Here is a 22,676-nt window from a genome sequence, read left to right as displayed (position 1 = left end):
CTCTTCATTACAGAAGTCGCAGTGGGACCTCATCAATGCCTATGAACACGCGAGGGGAGGGTGCAAAGAGGACAGAGCCAGTCTCTGATAAGAGCCTCCCATGACAAGAGGCAGTGGGCACACACTGAGAGAGCTGCTGCAGAGCGAAATCTAATCACAGTACCACAGCCGTGCTAACATTCCCAATGTATCGACATTCCTACTTATTCCATTAGCCTAACTTTCAATATGAACTGTAATTGGTACTACTCCAATCTATCCTGCTCTTTGACATGACAGAAATGTTTCTGTCATGGGCACAACAGTGAAGTGTATTTGGAAAGAGGGCTGCTGCCATCCCATCTCTCCCTGGGGTCAGCATTCCTTATGGTGCACCCTTTCTCCTCAGCTTTATCTTACTTTGAATACATATTTCTTCAGTGAAACATCAATGTGCACGAGATATGGTGCAAACAAACTTCTTATTTAAAAGAATATTAATGGCTTGATGATACACTTTGGGGAGATAGTAGAAAGATATTGCTGCAGGGTAGCAAACTATGGGCTCATGCAATTGATTTGGTAATTGTTTCATTTTTTAGAACTGGCTTTTAGTTCATCAGATTTGCTTATAAAGAAGGACATGAAGTGCTCAAGACCAGGTTGGATGGGGCCCTGAGCAACCTGATCTCATGGGTGACATCCCCATGGAAGGGGGATTGAAAGTAAATGATCTTTAAGGTTTCTTCCAACCCAAACAATTCTATGATTCCCTGTTTCTATGAATCCTGGTGAGCTCACACAAATATGTCTCAGAGTGAAAGTACAAGAGGCCTGAACACTTCCTGGGTTGACCTCTGCAATCCATGTGTTGCTGAGTACTGGGAAACTTGATTTAGAAGATAATCTGCCGGTGTTTAACACTAGGGAAAGTCCTCCTTGTCTTCAGTATTTCAGGTTGCTTTTAAATTATTTTGTATTTGTTCATGTTGATTACTATGTCTTAATTGTAAACAAAACTAATATAAACTATTTTCATTTACTGGCCAACCATATAAATATCCTCTATAAAATAAGATTTTTAAAAGCCTTTCAATTCTTTTATTGTAGTTACATCACTTGTATAAAATATATCTGTTTGTACACATTATTTATACAATGCCTTGGAGGAAGAGAGGTTTCTAGGTTTAACATCTGGTTAATAGATTTTCTTATTACAAATATTTGCAAAAAATATGTTGCATTCTGGTGTTTACACTGAGAAATCAAAAAAGACAACTAAAACTGCCACAGTCTTCCAACTTGCAGTATCATTTCTCAATGCTCTAAACTGACGCACAGATGTTTTTGAGGCATTTTTGCTTTAAGGCTGGAAGAACACAAGAAAATGTTCATTAGGGTTTATGAGGAAATACTAAAAACATACATGAAGGTCAAATAATCCTTTTTTTTAATCCCTTAAAGATCATTATCAGATAAAATAGCTATCTGATGAAAGACAGCAAATAGTCTTTGGATATGTAAAATTTTTTTTGTTATATTTACACAATAAGGTATCTAGAGATATAGAGATACAAAGAGAAAACGTACTTACTGTGGGAGTAAGTAACTCTTTTGACTCTTTCACAGACATAACTTGCATTTTTCACAAACCAGGAATAGTATTCAACACAGTACCTGAAGATGTAGTTAAAGTTAGGAGAGTTGCAGCTTATCTTTCATTAAGGAGAGGGACTTTTCACAAGGTCATGTAGTGACAGGACAAGAGGGAATGACCCTAAACTGAATGAGAGCAAGTTTAGATTAGACATTAGGAAGAAATTCTTTACTAGAAGGGTGGTGAGGCACAGGTTTTCCAGAGAAGCTGTGGATGCCCCATCCCTGTAAGTGTTCAAGGCCAGGCTAGATGAGGCTTTGAGCAACCTGGTCTATTGGAACATGTTCTCTGTCCATGTCAGGGGGATTGAAACTGGATGATCTTTGAGGTCCTTTCCAACCCAAACCATTATATGATTCTATAAGCACAGTATACCATGCTGGTACTATTGAATATGGAAATAAAAAGCTAGAGTTCAACTACAATGATGTCATTAGATATTTGGAAAAATGAAGCTGGGCTTTATTCACTTAGTCTGAATACAATAAGCCAGATCAGGTACTGATCATTGCCCTGGGACCCATTTGGGTCTCAGCCAGTAGCCACAGACTCTCAAAAATAAGCATTAGTGATTGAAAACTGTCATTTGGAAAAAAACCTGATGGAGTATTTAAAGCAGAGAAGGAAAGAGAAACTAGTGCCAGGTTTTACCTCATGGCTTCCTTTCTGGAATATCTTCTCTGACCAACACAGAGGCACAGCTGAAAGAACCTACAGAGCTCCATCACACAGGGGTTGATCTTCTGCACTATAAGAGTGACAGGAGGGGAGGTCACACGAGGCTCTCTGAGGATTGCCTGTGGGCACCCTGGGGGAAAAAATACAGCTCTGAACTAGTCCAAATACTTGTCCCACTAAACTTCTTGCAACACTTTATATGGGCTATGAGCTCCAGAACAATGTCTTCCCTACTCCAGCACTCTGAAAAGTAAGGGACACCCCTGAAAACACCACCCTGGGGCTCTGAAAAGATAATCAGGGCACAGGCTGTGAGAAAGGCACATTTTGCATGATATGGATGTCCCCTTCACATGCACCCATTGGGGTGGAAGAGCTGAACAAGCAGTGCAAAAGTGGCCGCTGTGTGATTGTCAGCTATTTCTTCCATTTGTGTAACTAGCAGCAGGCTTGGGCCATGTGTGGATAAACTGACTTACCTGCTGAGTATAATCCCCTTAGACAGTGTAATTGCATTTCCAGGTTCACATGTCTCCCACACTTTATAGCTTTGGGCCATCTTATGTTATGTGATAGCAGAGGTTATGGGGGTTAAATTTGGACTAATGAAGTTCTGTTGAAATAAGCTTGAGTCATCTAGTGCTGACAAGAAGTTTAATATAAAATGGCATTCTTGGGCAGCAGGAAAATAAAGGCTCTGCCAACCTGAAAGAGATTGCTACTAAACTATTTCTCTTCTGGCAGCGCTTGCTCAAGGTAGGAGGAGTCATGGAGGAGTAAGGGGCAGACACTGACACTCCCAAACTCACAGGCCCATCTGAAAACCAGTTGTGTGTCAAAGGCACTACACAAATATCAGGTGTAATTAGTCAGGGAGCCCCATTTCTCTTAACCTCAGCTACTTTGTATAAATGCAATTAGGCTTTGTCCACTTAGTAGTATTTGACACACTTTGACATTTTTTCACTCAATATCAATAAAAAATTAATGATTTCTTGCTACAGTAAATATACTTCATGTTAATAACCAAATATCAAAGCATGAGGCAATGAGGTTTCAATGTAAGTTGCCCCTGAAAAGTAATGTTACAGTTGATGTGAATGATCCAAACTTCCTAAAGGCTATTGTCCTGCGAATCTCAGCCTCTGCCAATGTGGGGACTCCTATCCTGCCAAACGGGTGTTAAATGCTTTAATCAAACTATTTTTTTTTTCCAGCAGAAATTAAGCTTTGTCTAACTGTACATTGAACAATGGCAATTTCAATTTGGAGTGGAATCTGTGTGGAAAAGAGAAGTCAAATAAAAAAGCTAAAAGCTAAGGAAATTGCTCTAGTTTTCATTTTTGACAACATCTTAATTTTAAATTAACAATGCATTTGAATAATACTCTATTTATTTAATGCTGAAATTCTTTTTCAATTCATGTAGTATTTAATTTCTTTTGGAATGCATAGTATACTTACATCATATAATTGAAATTAAAATTTTCGGTGATCCATAGTCATGTTTTATATTTCTTCTGTAATACATATCTACTGTGAAATGTATGTTTTGCATTCCGTTCATAAGCTCATATAGATTTGGATTGAAATAAAAAAAATTAAAAGTAGGAATTATTTCAGAACTTTCTTTTCTAAGAATGCTCTTTCCTAAGAAATTGATTCAGTCAAAAGAGACCAGAAAAGGCAGGGACGAGAGCTCACTGTGCAAAGCTTTGCTCTGCATATTTGAAACTGCCACATTACTGTCACAGGCAGAGAAGTGACCAACTCTTGAAGTAAACAGACAGTTCCTTTATTAACTCAATATCACATCCCTCTGACACGGAGATTAAATTTTGCTGCCAGTGAAAAGCAACGTTATGGTTACTGCAAATGATTCAGACTTATAATATCCCTCCCTGCATGCTCTAATATGCACATTTGCATATTTTACAAGTTGGCACCAACTTTCGTGATTCAAGAAATTAATTACTAGAATAATGTCTCAGTGCCCAGAACAATGTTGATGTCCTTCCTTGCTTTGTGATCCCACCGTTCGATTCATTTCCCCAAATTCATGACTGCTAGATGCAGGCAGACAGCCTCTGCCATCATGGTTCTGGTAGAGAGGCAATTGGTGACTTGCCGTGCACTGATCTCACTGAAATCCATGTTTCCCAACCTTTTCAAAATGGGCTGTTCACAGTCCTAGGTTCTCCAGGGTCTGTAGAGTTGCCCACCTTACAGCAGGAGAACATGAACAAACTCCGGGCTGTGCACACCACAAGTCCAGTCACACACTCCAGCAACTTCCAGCTGGCTGACTGCTGGGTAATCCTCAACTCAAATTCACCCAAAGCAAACAAGACGCACATACAACTTTGGTCTTTTGCAGAATCTTTGATGGATGAGAATTGTTGTAACATATTCTTCTGCTCTCAGTAAGTTTAAGAAGACCTAGTTTATCCTAAATTCTTCTCTTCACACCATCAAGAGTGTCAAGAAGTCAAACTATATTCACATGTTATGGCATTGACTCATTTCCTTCAGTGTATGTCATGTGGGGTAAGAGGATACTCTGGTATTTGGAGATCTTTAAATGAGAGAAAGATCACTTTTCAGAAATCAGAAGCATTATCAGAGTTAAAAACATGACAATTAAATCTGAAGTTATTTGGCTTCCTATCTCCATGGTTTGAAGGATCTTTTACATTAAGAACTGCTCCTTGGCTCAGCACCAGTGAGTCTTTTCCTTGGAAATGAGTCTCAGTTTATAGTTTTTTTACTGCAGTGTTCTCAGGCCTCCTGGGCAATAATTTCCTCTCCCTCTGACACTGCCTGTCTGCAGCAGTTGTATTTGTATGATCACTAGAGGATGTTGTCAAACTTTGGGGTTTATAGTCATCTTCTTAACTTGAAAATGCTACTTAATTCTGAAAACAGATGACCCACTGAGCAATATGCCCTTAAATACTTTCTTTTCTAATAGTATGGGAGGGGGAAAAAAAAAAGGAAGGCAAGCAACCCAACATATGTTGATAGTTCAGACAACCAGAATGGGACTATGAAAAACTTGATCTATATCAACAAAAGCTAAAACAAGTAACAGCACAGGATCCTGGTCTTGGGTTGCTGCAATAGGCAAAACCAGCAAAACCAACGGAAGAAGCAAATGACACCAAAATTGTAAGATACTATTGCTCACTGTGCAATTATTCCCAGTGACAGAAAAACTGAAGATTTGTGAAAGAACCTTTCTCTCTGAGTCACATATGTTTACCCCCCAAAAAACACCTTTACAGATAAGGCTCATCAATGAGCCAGGAGAAGTCAATAATCCAAATATGACTAAAAATTGTGAGATTAGCAGGGAATCCAGATCAGAGCTTGCATTTCGAGCCTTCAGATAATCCCAAAATGAAGATCCAAAGGTTGCCTAAACAGAGCCAGGGAGCTGGTGGCACCCCTGGTGCTCAGGGTCAGCTCCACTGGCAGAGAAGGACCACAAGGCTGCAGTTTCCCTTCATGCACAAACCTGCCTGGTGATGCTCAGTTTTCACCTCACCTCTTCTGTTTTGACAGGCAGCAATCTTCTCTTATTCAGATTTATTAGGAAACCATATCAAAGACCCACAATTTCGTTTGACAATATAAGAATAGTGCACTTTACTTTTTCCACATTTCCTGTTAATCCATCCCAAACCATATAATCAGCATTTCTTTCTGCTCTTCTCACCTACCATCCTTCGGAGTCTTTATGCAAGTCTTTTTTTGCTCATTCGTATTACCAATTTTTCTTGGTTTTATTTCCTGGATATTCAAGTAGACCTTTGAAAAATATGTTTTGCCTGGTATTTTATTTCTTTAGGCTCCTCTGGTTTTATCTGTAATAGCAGATCCAAAGGATATTGAAGACCCCTGCAATTTAGTCCAATATATTCTTTGCTCTACACAGCATCTATGCTTTTCTGAGACAGTCACCACACAGAAACACAAGCAAGTGAGAGACAGACTTCCAAAATTGCCTCCATCAGTCCTCACCACCCAGCCAGGCTCACATTCTCACTTATTTGAGGTAGCAGGAGAGTCAACTTCAACGGGGAGGGATGAAGAATGGCCTCTTCCTCTTCCCTGAGAATCCCATGGGCTCAGAGCTCCATCACAACTCTAAGCAGCCAAACTGGAAGGACATAGTCCTAATGAAGGGGAAATTTGGAACTGAGCCACCCGCTTTTTTTTGGAAAAGTGAGGACCATTATTTCTTTTCTAGTCTCAAGCTGAGCACAGGCACTGCTCCAGCATCTTGTACTATAGGAGCTTTCACACCAGCCAGACACACACACATGCTCAGCATCAAAAGTAGCTGCTGGTCTCTCCCAGAGTTCAGACTGTCCTCCTGGCATTGAATCAGGTCCAGTTTTTCAAAGTATGTAGTTTCTTACAAAATACTTCTCTGCAAATATAGTTTTATTGTCAATATATATATAAGACATAAATAGAGAGACACTATTACTCTAGCTCTTAATTTCTAACCTTTTGTTTAGGTGCTTAAAAAGAATGAGCTTTCATGAAAATCTAGTTGATGATGATCTTTCTTTATCTGAGGAAGCAGTTTGCAGTATTGGAAATTCAGAACGATTCTGGAGATTGCATGTGGCATGAGTAGGCTTCATCTTTTTACTTGTATCAATAAGGAGATTTAAAGCATGACATTTTCTTTCAGAATGAATTTTAAGATTCTCCAATAACTAATCGATGCTAAAATTGGCACACAGAGTACCTATGTTATATCTATCAGTACAGTATAATCTATGTTTTGAATATGCAATTGTGTATGAAACAATTATGGAAGCAGTTCCTTGGACATCTTGGGTGGTTTATATACATAAACTATCATAAGCAAATTAAACATGTATGTTGTGTCTGTATGGGAAAATTTGCATCTCGCATTACTTTCAAACATACTACTATTTTTGCTGCATGAGGTGCATCTACTTACTGGTTGCTGAGTAAAGTTTCAGTGTCACACCAGGTCTGTAGGAGGGTGGCACAGACAGCACTGAGGAAGGCAAATCTGAGGGAAGGAAACAAATACAACTTGCTTTGATGCCTTAAACCAAAAAGGAAGGTTGACTGAAGTAGTAACAGAAAAGAAAAAAACCAAACACTGAAGTCATAGTTCACTAATAAACACTTACATAGACATTGATGTATAAATACATTATCAGTCACTTATTCCTATATATTACTTTCTGTTTAATAAATGTGCCAACTGACACACTCTGTTGCTATCCCAGACCAGTCTTACCTGGCTCTGTTTGTATCTGTTTGCTGGTTTCTTGTAGAGACACTGTCTGCATCCAAAACATGGGCATGTCAGCTATGGGAACAGAGAGACACGCTGCCTGTCATTCATATTTGTTATTTATCTGTCTACTGAGAAGAATTGCTGTGTATGAGACAGCTCAACAGCCAGAGTCCCTCACCCAGTACTGCCAGTGGCATATAAAAATGTCAAGATGAAATAGGAAGGACAAAAGCTGTAGTTGACTAGAGCTTGAAAAGCCTGTGGGCTACGGAAGGGCAGGATTTAAAGAAGGTGTGTTTAGAGGAGACCAAGAGAAGCAGCTCTATATTGCTTTTCCACAGGTTTGCTCACCAAATTTGGAGCAAAATGTGAGGGAAGACCCAAGCGGCAGAAGCATCTATGAGGAGCAAGACTGAGTTTTTTCCTGAAGGATAAGAAACTACACATTGGTTGCCTATAGCTGATTTTAGCACTTATGCAATAAAGTAATCAACTCAGTAGTGACCCAGAGTGAGTCTCCCTGAAGGACCTCTCAACCTCCACCCCAGAGACATTTGGCCAAACCCCACAGCCAGTGGGGTGAAGCAGCTTCCAGTCCTCCTCCCTGTACTCACTGGGGCTGGGCTGTGGGGCTGGGGCTGGGACTGAGCTCCTCCCAGGTGTAGGAGGGGATCCAGCTGTGCCTTGTGATCTGGAAGCTTCCACATGGGGTGATGGAAACCACGGTCCTTTTGCTCCAGCTGTCTTTGGCCACGGTGAGAACCTCGTGGTGGGGATTTCCTCCCCTTTCTGGGCAAGAGGGATCCTGGTGGCTGAAGAAGCAAGAGAGACAGAGGGAGGGCACCAGCACACTGGGGATCCTGGTGCCCCAAGGCAGCAGAGAGTGCAACACACTAAGGAACAAAAATATCTAAAAGATACCCAGAAAATCCCATCTACTCCTTGAGTGCTTCTCTGCCAGGTGAGTGACCACGTTCCCATTTCATTTTAAGTATGAAAACACAGGGAGTGCCAATAATGTTTGAAATTTGAACTGAGAACATTTTAATGTGCAAATTTTCATAAACAAAAAAAGAAACCAAAATGCTACTGCGAAGTGTTTTGTTTCTTTTCTTCACATAATTTATTTTTTTTATTTCCTAAGCTGCTTCACTACAGAGGAAAGAGATAAAAGATCTCTGTGTGAGGGTGAGCAGGCAGGTACTGGAGGCAAATATTGCCGTTTGAGAACTGAAATGACACTCATGGCTAGAAGAGATGATAAAGGTTGGCATGTGGTTAAAGAAATTAAAAAAGTTTATAAAAAGACATCAGACTGACTATGGGAAATGTGGAAATTTTGTAGCAGAGAGATGCAGCTGCAGTGACAAGGATGTATGAAGTCAAGGTCTGAATTTCTATTGATTTCTACTATGTGCGATCAAGTGCAAAGCCTTGCTTTTTGGCTTCCAAAATGTGGCACACCAGCACTTTGCTATCTTGAAGCCCTGTGGCAAAGTTAAATCTACTGAAGTTATGCAATACTCAGGTAAAAACAACTGACTGTCATATAAAGAGGAAGACAGAGATGAATACAAAGAAAAATTGCAATAAAAAAGAAGAGGAAACAATTTAAACAGTCTTGGTGTTTGGTTTGAAGCCAACAACCGTTTTTTTTTTTACTTCTCTGTCCCTTTATAAGACATATTTTTCTAATAAAATTACTTTTTATAATAGTTTTTCTGTCCTCCAGCTAGCCAATGCATTACTGACCTCACCTGCTATTATTTCCAACAAACTTTTATGTTACTTTGCAATTGTAGGTAACATCACAGTGCTGTGCAGTAAACATACATGATCACTTGTCAAGACATTAGTCAAGGATGGCACAAATTTAGTTCTGACAATATGTGCTCACTTTTAAGTGTCCACACATGTTCTGCTGATGGATCCAGGGTCTTGTTTGGCTCTTCCTGTAATTTCACGAAACTTGAGAAAATCGATTCTAGGTCTTTGAGGTATGAGAAGGCAGGGTTAGAGCACTCACCATCCGTCACGTATTTCGTGATAAAAAAGAAAGAAATCAGGTTCTGGTATCATAGAAATAGTTGTTGTCTTTTTTAATTAAAGGTTTGTTTGTTTTTTTTCTTTTTTTGTATTTTTTTTCCAAAGTACCTGACTTTTTTTTATTTTTAACAGGAGAGAAGGGTCCTACAGCTTTCAGCACACATAACTTGCCACTGATTTCACTGTCTATCTGCCCACTTTAATCTAGCCTTGAAAATGAGAGTCATGGGCAGCAGTGAGAGGTGAGCATCTGAAGTGCAGCTCAACCTGGCAAAGCATCTTTGGGTGGAGGAACCATGCAGCACACTGACCATATTCCACTCCTTTCTGAAGGTAACTAACTCACATGGGAGGTCATTTGTGCTGAGAGCTAAGGAAGATTAGAGAGCTAGGGACCCTCCCCAGCCCAGTGCTGAATTCTGTGAAAGCTCTCATCCCAGCACGCTTCATTTATTCCTCCACCAGAAGACCTTGTAACGAATAATTTAAAAGTTTGTAAAATTTACTTATATTTATGATATGATTATTATATTAAACATACAATAATATAAAATATAATTTTATTTTAATTATAGTAAAATACATAATAATGTGTAAATATATTATTGCTTATATAGCAATAATAAAAATATAAAATAACGTTTAAAGTATTTTTACACTATGAAGATGGAGTACTCATTGCAAGTGCTACATGGATGTGGTTTTCACTGTTGTTGCTGTTTCCTTTTATACCCCAGGATATACTTACCCAGGTCAGATGATGTGTTACTGGAAAATGTGTAATTAATAACAGGAGACTTCTCTAATATTTCCCAAAAGTCAGAGAGATTTTTCCCTGCAAATAGAAATGCTTACAAATATCAAGAAAGGCGCTTTTTTTTTTCTAGTATGTCATCACTGAGAATAAACAGGGCAATATTTTCGGGTGGAATGGTTTTAACTTTTACCTGTCTGCCCTGTCATCACACAGATATAGATACAATCTGAGTCATTGCTCTGACGTACTGAAAGGCAAAAAAATGTAAAAGAGACCATTGTTACCACTTTTCATTATATGACATTATCTTAAACAGTTGAGAAAACAAACAAAATATGGTATGTGGTTATGGCAGCTGGTCAAATATTTTCCTTCTCATCTGATTTTTGACAAAACCTCAAACCAGCATCAAATCCACATGTTCAAGATTTTCAGGGAAAACGTTTCTATCTAATAAAAATTCTAAATTACAAGTATTTTTATATGGAAAAAATTATTCAGATAATATAGCTCATAATTATTCTTGGGAATCATAATTCCCCCAAATACGAGTATTTAATAATGATTCTCAAAAGTACCAGGTTTTAGTAATTATTAACCAAACATTCAAATAAAACATAGCTGCTCATAGAAACATGTGTCTCTGTATTACATACACACACATTATATACATACTTGTTCCATGCTTTGCAAAGCAATTGCTGCTGAGTAAGAGCAGTAGGCTTTTATCTGCATTTCTATGCTTGTTTCCATGCCAGAAGTAAATGAGACAAATAAGATAATGATAATGTTAAAAAGAAATTCAAACCTGAGAGAATAGAAGTGGATTTAAAAATTTCTGTGAGATAACTGGTGGAGTTTCCAATTATATCAACAAGTAAAGCTGTAAAATCTAGAAAACAAATATAGAAAATTTACTGTTGAAGCACATAGTCTATCATCTATGCCAAGTCAAAAAATTCACTTTTACACATGATGATATTTTGGATATATGCTCATATATGACAAAGTTTAAAATGTTTTAAAGTTCCCAATGTTTTTCCTGGATGGGACTGGACTCAAGAAGCCACGAGAATATTCTGCAGAAATATATTTCAAAGGTGATATCCAAAATACCAATAGTGTGCTTAAAAGTAAAATTGAATGGAATTTATCTGTTCAAGAGAACATTTTAAAGTAATACTCGATGTGGTTTGCTTAAATGTAGAAGGAGATCTAGAGCCCGCAGGCTTTGCTTGCTCTAACTGACTATCTGCCGTGTAGGATCTCCCAGGAGGCATCAGGCTGTCTTCTCAGACATACAGATGATGTTGTCAGCCTGAAAAATGGCTGCTGGTGCTGTAGTGGTACCTTTTAGCAGTAACAGGTCAGTGTTCTCACTTAGGGAGTGATGGACATGAGCCTTGTGTTGAGTCCTTAATTTTTACTACTTTGGAGAATGCTCTAATCACCAAGATATTCTGGATTTGAGGCAGAAAGATAGAAGTTTCTCTGTTTTTGTCCAAGGCAGAATGGGTCATTATGCAGTAAGGCTCGTGAGATGTGTGGGTCCAGAAAAAGCCATGAAAGCTACTGTGGCTCGTAGATGGGGTCACCATATGCAGCATAGAGGGTTTGGGTTCTGGTCCCAAGCTGCTGAGCTACTCTTGATACCTTACATTAACCAGTCATAGAATCCAAATGCTCAGATGCATCCTGAAATGTTAAATACTGTGAGATCAGGGGTGTGAATGAGGATTATAGGTGAAGGGTTTGCCCAAAAGCATTTCACACTCAATCAAACTGCTGTATAAAGTTGGTCCTTGCTTTTCACTTCTCTTGGGCTCTTTGAAGTTGCTGGAGTCCATTGGCACAGAGAAGCCCTTGTTTATCTCCTGTGGGTTATCTCAGGAGAACAAAAGTGGTCAAGGTGATGTATCATACATGGGTGGTTGTCTCTCCTGTACTGCAATCTGTATTCCGAGGAGGAAAGGGAGGTCTTTTCGCCAGGCAAACCACTCCAGCCACTTGACTGATGGCTCCATCCCAGACTGGCTGGCTGGATGCAGCCACCTGAGACCTGGCTCACTGAGTCAGAGCAGCCATTCATCATGAGTTATGGCTGTTGATCTCAGTATGGTGATGCTACTCATAAGGATGCAGTCTGCACAATTAAGGCTACAGCCTTCAGCTCCAAAGGAAATAATTCAGCTTAAACACATGCAATTGCCAACCTCTCTTGTGTGCCCACCTGTCAAGTCATTTGTCACATTGTTCAAACAGTAGCAGTAGTGCATAGGGAACTTGCCAGGGTCAACATTTTTTGCATTAGAGACTGTAGGGAGAGAGAGAAAAAATGAGTATCTTGTTGCACAGGCTATGAGAGAGAAACCAACCACCCTTGAGCAGAGCAAAGCACCAGACACTCACTGTTATAAATGGTGACTGACACTTTGTGGAAGGCGAATGAGCTGTAAGACGTGACACTCAACAAAGAGAACAGTTTTTTGGTACCTGCAGAAACACATGCCCATGCCATTAGCAGTTGGAACAAATTGTGAGAACAGCATGTTTTGACTCTGCTAATTTAATGTCTAAAGGATTCCTGAGGTGCTGATATGATACAGCTGCCTGACACTCAGTTCCTTCTCATTTCCACTGAGAAAAGGATCAGTTGTATTACTTCTTTCTTTTTTTTTTTTTTTTAGTTGAAACCTACACTGGATTATAAAGCACTTTCTAAAGGCATCCCATAAGTAATTATGTTGTGTCTGTATATAAACCCACGCTAATTTCTTAGTTCTTTGGGTCAGACAGCCACCTACATTATAAGCGTGTGAGGCTGATGTGCTCCTAGAAGCAATTTTGGAGGCAGACAGCACATGTTTACAGCTTCTCCTGCTAATGCTGTTAGTGCTTTATCTCCTGCACTGCTGGGCTGACAGGCTGTGACCTCCCCAGCTGTGTCCCGTTACCTCTGAGTGCAGAGCTCAGCATCCCATTCACCAGCTCTGTCAGATTAATAGCAGCCAGGTCCAGGGACTTTGCCGGCAGCTCTGAAAAGAAAAAGGGTGCATAAAAGTGCGTGGAAACGGCTGCTCATCTCCTGCTTATGTACAGTGGAAATCTTCAGGAATGGGAGAACCAAAATGAGCAGATTATGTACCAGAGCGTACCAAAAAAACACTGATGAAAAAATAAAGTTCCAGGAGTGCAGAGAGGAGTCTGGAAAATAGCAAGATATAGCAGCAGTGCATGGTGGGCCAAAATTCAGGTCTGTCAGCTCTGCCCTTGAGCATGCCCTTGAGCAGCTGCAGGACCCAGCCAGCCCTGGAGTGCTGGTGCCCCCTCCTGCTGGGCGATGGGTGTTTGCTGCCAACAGAGCAGTAGATCTCCCTTTGCAGGTAAGAAACAGCAGAGCAACTGCCCAGGACATATTCCCCCTGCCCCAACCCTACATAAAAATACAGATTTTTTTTTTTTTCAGCTGCCTCAATGGCTCTACTGCTACAACAGAATAATTTTACCGCAGCCAAATCACACTTTTTGTTTTATCATGCTTTCTTTCTGTCAATGTCACTTATTTGTTTTTCCCAAGTCAAAATTTCTGAAGATGTTCTCTTGCTTCCCTCACACAAAGTCACGCCAAAGCAGAGCAGGTCGGCGTCTGTGTGAGAGGAGGAAGGTCTGTGTGTGCATGACAGAGAGAGGAAAAGCAGAACAGGGTGGAAAATGAAGCACAGAAAGCTGAGATGAGAACAAAATCAAATTTGTGGAGAAATACAATTTTCCAATGACATCACTGTTGTTTATAACCAATTTGAAGCCAAGCTGCACCCTAGAGTTAAAATCAGTGGTTGCCCGCAGCACTGAAGAGAGGAAAGGAAAAACAAAAGTGAATGAAGAGCAGGGAAGGAGAGAAAGGAAAAAGAGAAAGTAGATTAGATTTTGGAAGGATAGTGGTTAACCTGGCCCAGGACTCGGGTAAGGCCTGGATTGGGTGAGGTGCCCTTACAGAAGGGGTGGGTTTGGGTTCACAGACTCTGAAGGAGAAGAGCCCATCTGCTGCCACCTTCATGCCCAGCACTCCCATTAACACTCCGACACTGCATCTCCTGACGTGCTACTTGTTACCTGCAGTAGCCAGCACTGCCATTTGCTTCTCTTTCTTATTTTCTCTTCTTATGCACGAAGCTGAAAAGTGAAGAAAGAGACTGAGGAACAGTTTTCCCTGTTGAGACATCACACAACTCTCTGTTGAGCTCTCTGCTCTTGCCTATTAGAGCTCAGAAGCTGATGGACATCAACACTGTAGAGCAGGCCAGCAAGCATCCATTCAAGTGCCTGAGAATAAGGATGTACTAAAGGACTTGCCAGGTCCTTCAGCTGCCAACTAAGGAAAGAAAACAGATTTAATGTCTGAGCTTGACTCTCAAGAATCAAAAGAAAAATATAGTAGTAAACTTTTGTAGAGATCTTCACTAGGCTTGCACACAACATTTGCTGTAAGGTACACAGTAAAATAAGGCCATATCTAAACCAATATTCCCAGCCTGTGTGCATGTCTGTTATTCGAAGCTGTCATGAAATTGAGAACTGTTCTCAAGAGCTGTGTTGCAAGAGGAATGAGCTGGAGCTGGGCTCAGGAGATTGGACTGGCTTTCTTGAATTCGCTCAGTAACCAACCGAGGTGCAGAGCAGTGATTTAGACATCACAGAACAGGTTGAAAACAGGTGTTTGGGGTTTAGGTTCCCTGTCCCACCAGTGGAGAGATGAATGCTGCCAAAGAGTAATGTAGAAGGGTCTTCAAATAATAGCTAGCAAATGCCAAACTTCCATGTCCCTCTGAAGCTTCAGCTTCTCAAACCATCCAGGCTCCCCTTTATACACACACACACACACACACACACACACACACACACACATATATGTGTTTGTGTAAAGGAGAAATCTACGGTCCAGGGCTTGTAAATTGTGACTCCTCAGTATTAATCAGATGTATTAACAACTCTCACTCAGTAAGAGCTAAATTTGGACTGAAAATCTAAGTGTTAGGAGCTTTTTTAACCCTTTTCTCCCTTTACTTACAAGCCTTTTTGACCCCAGATTATTGGCATGGGATCCAAGAATAGACATAATCTGTTCTGCCCTGCTGCATGGGACCAGCCCTGGAGCTCCAGCCCATCAGCCTTGCCTACACAGGGTGAAAGAACCAAGCCTGCCACAGATGTGGGAATGGGTCCGTGGGAGCAACTGGAAAAGAGACACCTGGGTTATTCCGTGGGGAGCACCAAACCATCATCCTTACCTGTGCTGAAAACCAGAAAAAGACACAGAAATCCTAGGCTCATCTTCACTGCCACATGCCAGCAGAACCACTGCATTATGGATGCTGACTTCCAGCAGGTTTGGCTGGTCTAGGAGAAAGAAATGCTCTTTTGGTGATATTTGTAGGATTTCTGTTTCTTTGCCATTTCCACCATCAATCTTTCTCTGCATTGCAGAGATCTACTATTTCTCCCATGGTCAAATCATTCTAGGACAAGAGCTGGACAAAATTGCACAACACTACAATCAGTATTTTCTATATATGTGTGGGTGTCATGAGTTTAGCATGTAACTCTTGATTTTTGAGTCCTACATAGCTGTGCCTTTTTGGGGGACTTGGTAAGGTTGGTGATACAACCCTCTTCTCTAGCAGGATGACCTGTGCCTAAATCACTAACACATCAGACGACTAAATCCTTTCTGTTAAAACAAGATAAAATTTGCTTATGTTCAATTTTAGACCAGATATCGACCGAGCTTCTTTTGTGCAGAAATGTTGCTTGTCCAGTCATCCCTAGTCTTGTATTTCTGTAGTTATTGTCACCAGGTTTCTATCCTGTGCTGCCTTGTCTAGCTGCTTAGGAAGGATTAACAGCTCATGCCTTTCAGACCACAAGCTCCTTTCCAGATTTCAATGATGTAATTGAAGGTGGTTTGGGGGAAAAAAAAAAGGTTTCTTTTCATGTTTCCCCTCATTTTGTGGTATTGGAACATGTCAAATAACTCTGTAATTGTCAGAAAATGAGGTACCATATGAAAATTAGCAAAAAAAAAGTCCACATTTTTAATATCCTCTTGAAATAGCTAATCTTGCAAGTGCACAGCAAATCATTATCTTGAAGATAATACTGTTTGATTAGCAAACTATTATCATCATGTTTAAAATATTTCTCATATTGAACTCATTAGAGAATTAACATATTCTGAAAATGTGGTAATTTGTACTTAGTGGCTCTAAAGAGACTCTTCCTTAGGATGATGAAACAATACTAAGTATTTCTGTGTTTGAAATGTCTGTGTTTGCTTGTCTAATGAGTCAAAAGTGTGTAAGTGCCGGCTCTGCTAATTCAAGCAAAGCTCTGAAAGCTTTCGGGCAATTCATCCTATCTATTTAGCCCATCTGCCTAATCCTTTTTATTCAGCCCCAAGCCTGGACTCATCTATGGTTTCTGCACAGCATGTGCAGAAGCAGAGGACTGAGGCAGAGAGAAAGCGTTGGCCAAATCTCAGTCCCCAGACTTTGTACTCCATCACCTTTCCTGTGAGCTGGACTAATTTTGCATGGACAGAGTCCAGTGTCCTGTGGACCAGTCTAGTACCAAAGAACCCTAAACTTGACTCTTCTTGCAATATTTGGGATCTGACAAACTACTAGATTACAGATCATGAAATATTGCTGTCCTGAAAATCACAGGGCCTGACACCCTGCCCGGTAAGGCTATCCCCACTTCCACTCTCTGATGTTATGAAGCTTACTGGGACTTGTAACAGCTTTTTTTCATTGATCTGTGGACTCAGGAGAGACTAGTATGGTAGCTCAAGCCCATTCACATCCTGATGTGACGGAAGTGATTTAGTCTGCATGGAGACAGGTATAAAACTAATCCACGTCTGGATTCTGCTCAAGATTTGTATTTTTTGTCCTTTTTGGTTTGGTTGAATGAAGTAGAGAGGAGTTAGTGAGAGATAAGCCTCAGTGGAGCTGAGTGTGAGGAACTGGTACATTTCACAGGTGCAGGGACATGGCTGCTGGGGAGGGAAGGCTTTGGGAGATGGGGAGTTGGGTGATCATGTAAAGGGAGGTATGTAACTTCATGTGTTTTGGAGCAGGGGGTCTAGAGTGGCTGGTGCATCTAGTTAATCAAGTGTCCTGTTGAAGGGGAACTACTGGTTATTGTCTTTGAGGTCAGAAATGGGTTGATGTGCTGGTTTATGAACAGAACATTATGAATTTGGATTGTACTGTGAGAAGTGAGTGTCTCCTTGGCTCTGCAAAATTTGCATTAGGATGAGTCATGCCTCATGATGATGATTCAGTGTTTATGGGCCACAGACCCTCTGAGCACATTCCTCGTGACCTGTTCCCTGCACACAAGTGTGACCAAGCCATTGCTGTCTCTGTGCTCACTGACCCAAGGGACATCAGCAGGAAACATGGCCAACAGAACTGCTGCCACTGTACTGTCCCTGAGGTGTGGGGCTGGTTGGCTGGAGAGTCTCTGCAGCCCTGAAAGACCCCACACCTCTGTCCTTCACAAGGATTTTGTCTGCATGGCAAATAATAGACCCAGGAGGTGGGAGAAGAGGGCATCCCCTGCCCCATTTTCAGTCTGCCTCTATAGATCAAAGGCCAGTGCTCATCCAGAGTGAGGAATTTTGATTTCTAGGACCTTCTTTGAGGAACATGGGCTCTCCTCAGTCACCAATGAATCACACTTTGACTAACACTGAAATCCTTGGTAAAAGCATTTCACAGACTGATGGGCAAACACAGCTGTTTTACAAAGGTTCATAAGTAAAGTGGTAGATGGTAGATAATTTCCTGTCAAAGATCTAACTTATTACTGATTTATTTAAACTGGCTCAGAGTTTTTCATGGTGGTGGGCCAGGGAAAAGTAATCTGACATCAGCAGGTGAGAGCAGGGTCTAGAGAGAGCACATTCCTAAGAGACAGAGAAGAGGCAAGAGGATTAACACACAGAAAGGACCATCTTACAAAGCATTGAATGAGAGAGACAAAGAGGAAAAACAGCTGTAAAAGTACAAACAAAATAGAGTGAGGTGCAAAGTTGTGCTTCCAAGCATCCCTTGCATATTTGGAGATGCTTTCTCGCTCACCTAAACTGTCAATTCCCTGCTGTTCTACCTGCTGAGCTCTTCCTCCATGCTAACAAACAGAATTTTCTCCACATACAGTGCTGATTTCCAGCAGGAATTCAGAGAAGGCATTAGTGTGGCCATAACACACTACAGACTCAACCAGGCAAAGCATCTAAGGATTGAGACAACAGACAATTATAACCTGGAAGGATGGATCGTAATAAGACAGATCTTGTTCTACTTCCAGCAAACAAATATTGAATATTGTTGGTATAAAATGATGAAAAATCCTCCATTCATGGGAGTGTTTGTTTTGCCTGAATGCCAGATTTACCCCTGGCCAGTAGAAGATGCTTAAAAAGAAATTGCAGATAAGTCCTAATACTGGGGACATCACTACGGACCACTTTTGCTCCTCAGTTGGTAGAGGCTGATTTAATTTTGAAGCATTAGCTTTTAGCTGCTTCCCAAAATCTATTGCCAACATTAACCATCTGAAATTTATGCTATCTAAATTTCAAAGCCATGTGTGACAAAAATTCCTAGAACTGTTGCCTGAAATACCTTATCTCTCAGCAGTGTGAATATTAGTAATATTAACTCTTACGATACATGTCACATTTGCATTGCTCTGCTTATTTGATATCTAATTTTCATTTATTATGGGAAAGTCTTCATTACTTTGTAACTGTATCTCTCTGGAAGTGACACTACTGTGATGACTGAAATACATGTCCAGATTGCAAATATGAAACCCTTATTGTCCTCCAGCTCAAAATCACAATTTTCATTTCAAACCATACTGAGATTCACAGGCACTGAAGGCACAGGTGCCACACAGCTGTGATCAGAGAGAAATCCCATAAACTGACTCAGAGAATATTTTCCTTCCAAACATTTATCTGATAGAGGCTGAAGGTCAAGCCTTTGATTACAAATTCTCCTTCACCTCTACTGGATATGATAATCCTCCTCTGTTTATTTTAAGCTGAATGATATTAGTAGAATTCATTTTACTTAGAACTGTTGATCCAGAGTTCCTTGAACTGCTGAACTGGAGATTTTAATCCAGTTCGATTACCTTTATACACTCATGAAGACCTCTTATTAAATACCTCTCATTAAATACCTCTCTGTTACTCTGGGCTAACAGCAATCTGAAACTAATGTGTTTATTAGCTGTGCTTCAGTAGAACTCATTTTAATGTAGCAGGTAACCATGAAGTTTGAATTGTTTCCATTTTTCCTGTACAAACAGAGTTCAATGAGATATCAAGTAGTTCCCTCATATCTTCACGCTTAACAGAGCAGAACAGAAGTTAAGAGAATTCCCTTACCTTCATTCAGTTCCAACATCTAAAGGTCATCTCTCATTTTAAGAAGACCATCATGCACGAGCTCTAAAGAAATATTTCAAGTTAATGTGAAAATATGCCCATGTTACAACTGCATACTTCATTACATTGCTACAACTACTTTTTAAGTTCAGGTTTATTTGTGTGAGAATGCAATAAAATGCAATAAATATACATTTAATAAAAATACATTTCATTTGCTACATTTCCACTGAGCTTTAATAACACAGCTGAAATGGTTTCCTCCAAATACGTGCGAAAACACCAAGATCTGGAATAGTTAATATCAACTTACCTGACTTCTCTTGACAAAGATTGTAATCTTCAGAGCTTATATAAAACTGGAGGTTATTGCCAGGTCTTAAAAAACACTTTGTGAAAAACTTTGAGTAGACAGGCTAGACAATCTTTCCTTAAAATCCTGTGAAAATTATCATCTTAATCCCTGAAGGACTAACTAGAGGTAACACAATCATAAGCACACAAAGTGCCTGTTGAATCCCGCATGGAAAGGCTCTCTGGCAGGTCAGGTGTGTATTGGAAGCTCCTTTTGGCAGTAGAATTGAATTATGGAGGATTTTTTTTCCCTTTTAAAGGAACAGCTCATCTTACTGCAGTTAGACCAACGCCACCTTTGATGGTGAGAGGTAGACAAGGTTAAGCCCCTTTGGTAAAGCTTTAGCCATCCTTCAATTCAAACAAGGGACACCGTAAGGATAACAGAGATGAAACCAGAAGTGTGTCTTAAGCGTGGAACCTCGAAAGGAATAAAATGACAGTTAAAACAGAAAATTGCTTGGCATCACAGTGAAGTGTTGAGGAAGGGAGAGAGAGATCTGGTCACAACAATGACATAGGGCAATTTCAGTAATGCTGAGTGACGTTTAGTAGTACCCAAGAGATGATCACTGTTGGAAACAGTGGATAATATTCTGCTCCCATTTAATCTAGTGGACTGCAAGTGATTCCTGTGATATCAGTGAGTTTAGATGCAAACTGTTAAAAGCCAGTGGTTGTCCGTTCAGTAATTTTATCAGAAGCCACAAAACATTCCAGTTTGTGAAATAACTCACAACCTTGTAGCAATTAATAAAAGGAAAGCTAAGTGGATTCACAGTCAGTTTATGAAATAAAAAGTACTTTAGTGATCAGGTTATGTGTGTGGTTAGGCTGTGTCTCTGTCTGCCCGAAAACCCTGCCTTCACCAAGAATTTCATAAGCTGGAAGGCAACTGCAGCCAATTTAATAGAGCTATAACTGGTAAATTACATGCTTACACATGTAATGTGTAATGTGCATGTATGTCTGTACACATACATGCACAATCTTACCTTTGTTTTCTTTCACTCTGCCTTTCACAAAAAAGCATTATGCACAGGCATGTCATTGCATCTAAAATTATTTAATTCTGTATGGAAGTTACTGGTGTGATAAAAGGAAAATTTTGTGACTCGCGACTAAATGCTGCAGCTTGTGGAATATGGAAATACCTTTTCTTTGACAAGACTTACTTTTACTGACTTAATTAGCAGTTGCTCAATATCACATCAAGAAGGCTGGGATGAAAGTCCTCTCTGTAACAGCTGACAAAACCAGGTATAGCCAGGAAGATGTGTGCACTGGGATCAGTTCCAGCCGTTTGATGTTTGGCTGTGAGGATAATTAGACTTTCAGCAGGTTTTGCCTCATGCTGCATTTTACCCTGGGACTCTGTAATTTTAACTTTCCTCAACTGCCGAGCAATGCTCAGGTGACCAGGGAGGGGGCTATTGTTCAGCCCCAACTTTGACTCTTGGGGACAATGCTGTGTTCTCACTCAGAGCATCCCTCTGAGCAACTAGCTTTCTCAGGAGTATAGTCTTTACATGATTTCTTTTTCCAGCATCCCTTTGTGTGGCAGAACTGTGCCCATAACTAGCATCCCAAAATCCAGAACAGGAAAAGAACACATTTTTAGCGTCTCTTAGTAACAGTTATAATTCATATAAAATACTGAGTAAATGCATTCATTTGCTGAAGGTTAGGCAGGTTAAGTCCCTGCTAATGCAATTCAAATAAACACACATTCAAGGAAATGCTTATGGTTTATCTGTAAGAGAGAGGACAGTGTTGTGTGGTGTTCTGGTAAGGAGAGAGAAAATGAAATCTGAATGTTGGTGCTTTACCTCTCTGTGGGCTGAGAACACAGTGTGAAAGCAATGCATTATTTCTTCCTTCTGGCTTTTTCTTAGTCTTTTAAACATGTTTTAAACACCACATTTCTACATGGCAATTGTGATATGTGTGAGTGACTGCAAGGGCTCCAGACACACGTTCTTGTGATGGCATCACCAGCCAGCATCCCCTCTCACCTGCTCTGTCCTGGTCTGCCACTGTCCTTCAGGTAGCACCACCCTCCACCCTGGCTGAGGTATGAACCATCTGGGCCCTAAAAATGAGCTGTGGTACATGGAATATTGTAGTACCTAAAGCATCTTGCAAACCTGTTTTATATGCCTAGTAGGAAAACACATGTCCAGCTGTGCCCCTTCTCTCACCAGATGCTGATGTACAATAGAGAAGGAAATGCTGATTTTAAATAAAGAACAAAGAAGCAAACCTAACCAAAGCTTACTCCAGAGGATTGAATTCTTATTTTCAGTTACACTTCCCTATACTGTGGCAAATGTTTCCATGAAAGCACATTTGAGTAATTGGTTAATAAACTTTCTTTAAAAAAGTATCAGTTGTGTACATTCCATTTGTTCTGAAAAAGCCTGATTGCAGTTCAACACTTCTCTGTTAG

General features: G+C 40.3%; 1 protein-coding gene across 2 annotated transcripts; it reads right to left on the bottom strand.

Moving 5' to 3' along the window:
* Positions 1-1,057: 1,057 nt before the first annotated feature.
* HHLA1 (HHLA1 neighbor of OC90) lies at positions 1,058-20,948 on the bottom strand. Of its 2 annotated transcripts, XM_064644643.1 has the most exons (17): positions 20,187-20,948; positions 19,874-19,936; positions 15,696-15,804; positions 14,521-14,580; positions 13,362-13,442; positions 12,817-12,900; positions 12,638-12,721; positions 11,216-11,299; positions 10,598-10,654; positions 10,399-10,485; positions 9,502-9,594; positions 8,219-8,416; positions 7,605-7,676; positions 7,296-7,370; positions 2,288-2,444; positions 1,574-1,656; positions 1,058-1,348 (listed from the first exon to the last, which is right to left on the bottom strand). In XM_064644643.1, the coding sequence occupies exons 2-17, from the start codon at positions 19,877-19,879 to the stop codon at positions 1,305-1,307; spliced, it is 1,374 nt and encodes a 457-aa protein (XP_064500713.1). In that variant the 5' UTR covers positions 19,880-19,936; positions 20,187-20,948; the 3' UTR covers positions 1,058-1,304. The 2 variants fall into 2 exon arrangements, with proteins under 2 accessions (XP_064500713.1, XP_064500721.1); XM_064644651.1 differs by lacking the exon at positions 9,502-9,594 and having other exon boundaries at positions 20,187-20,946.
* Positions 20,949-22,676: the final 1,728 nt, after the last annotated feature.

The sequence above is a fragment of the Pseudopipra pipra genome, chromosome 1 (assembly GCF_036250125.1).
Source record: "Pseudopipra pipra isolate bDixPip1 chromosome 1, bDixPip1.hap1, whole genome shotgun sequence".
Lineage (NCBI taxonomy): Eukaryota > Metazoa > Chordata > Aves > Passeriformes > Pipridae > Pseudopipra > Pseudopipra pipra.
The sequence above is the reverse complement of the archived record's forward strand: the minus strand, read 5'-3'. Positions and strand labels throughout refer to the sequence as shown.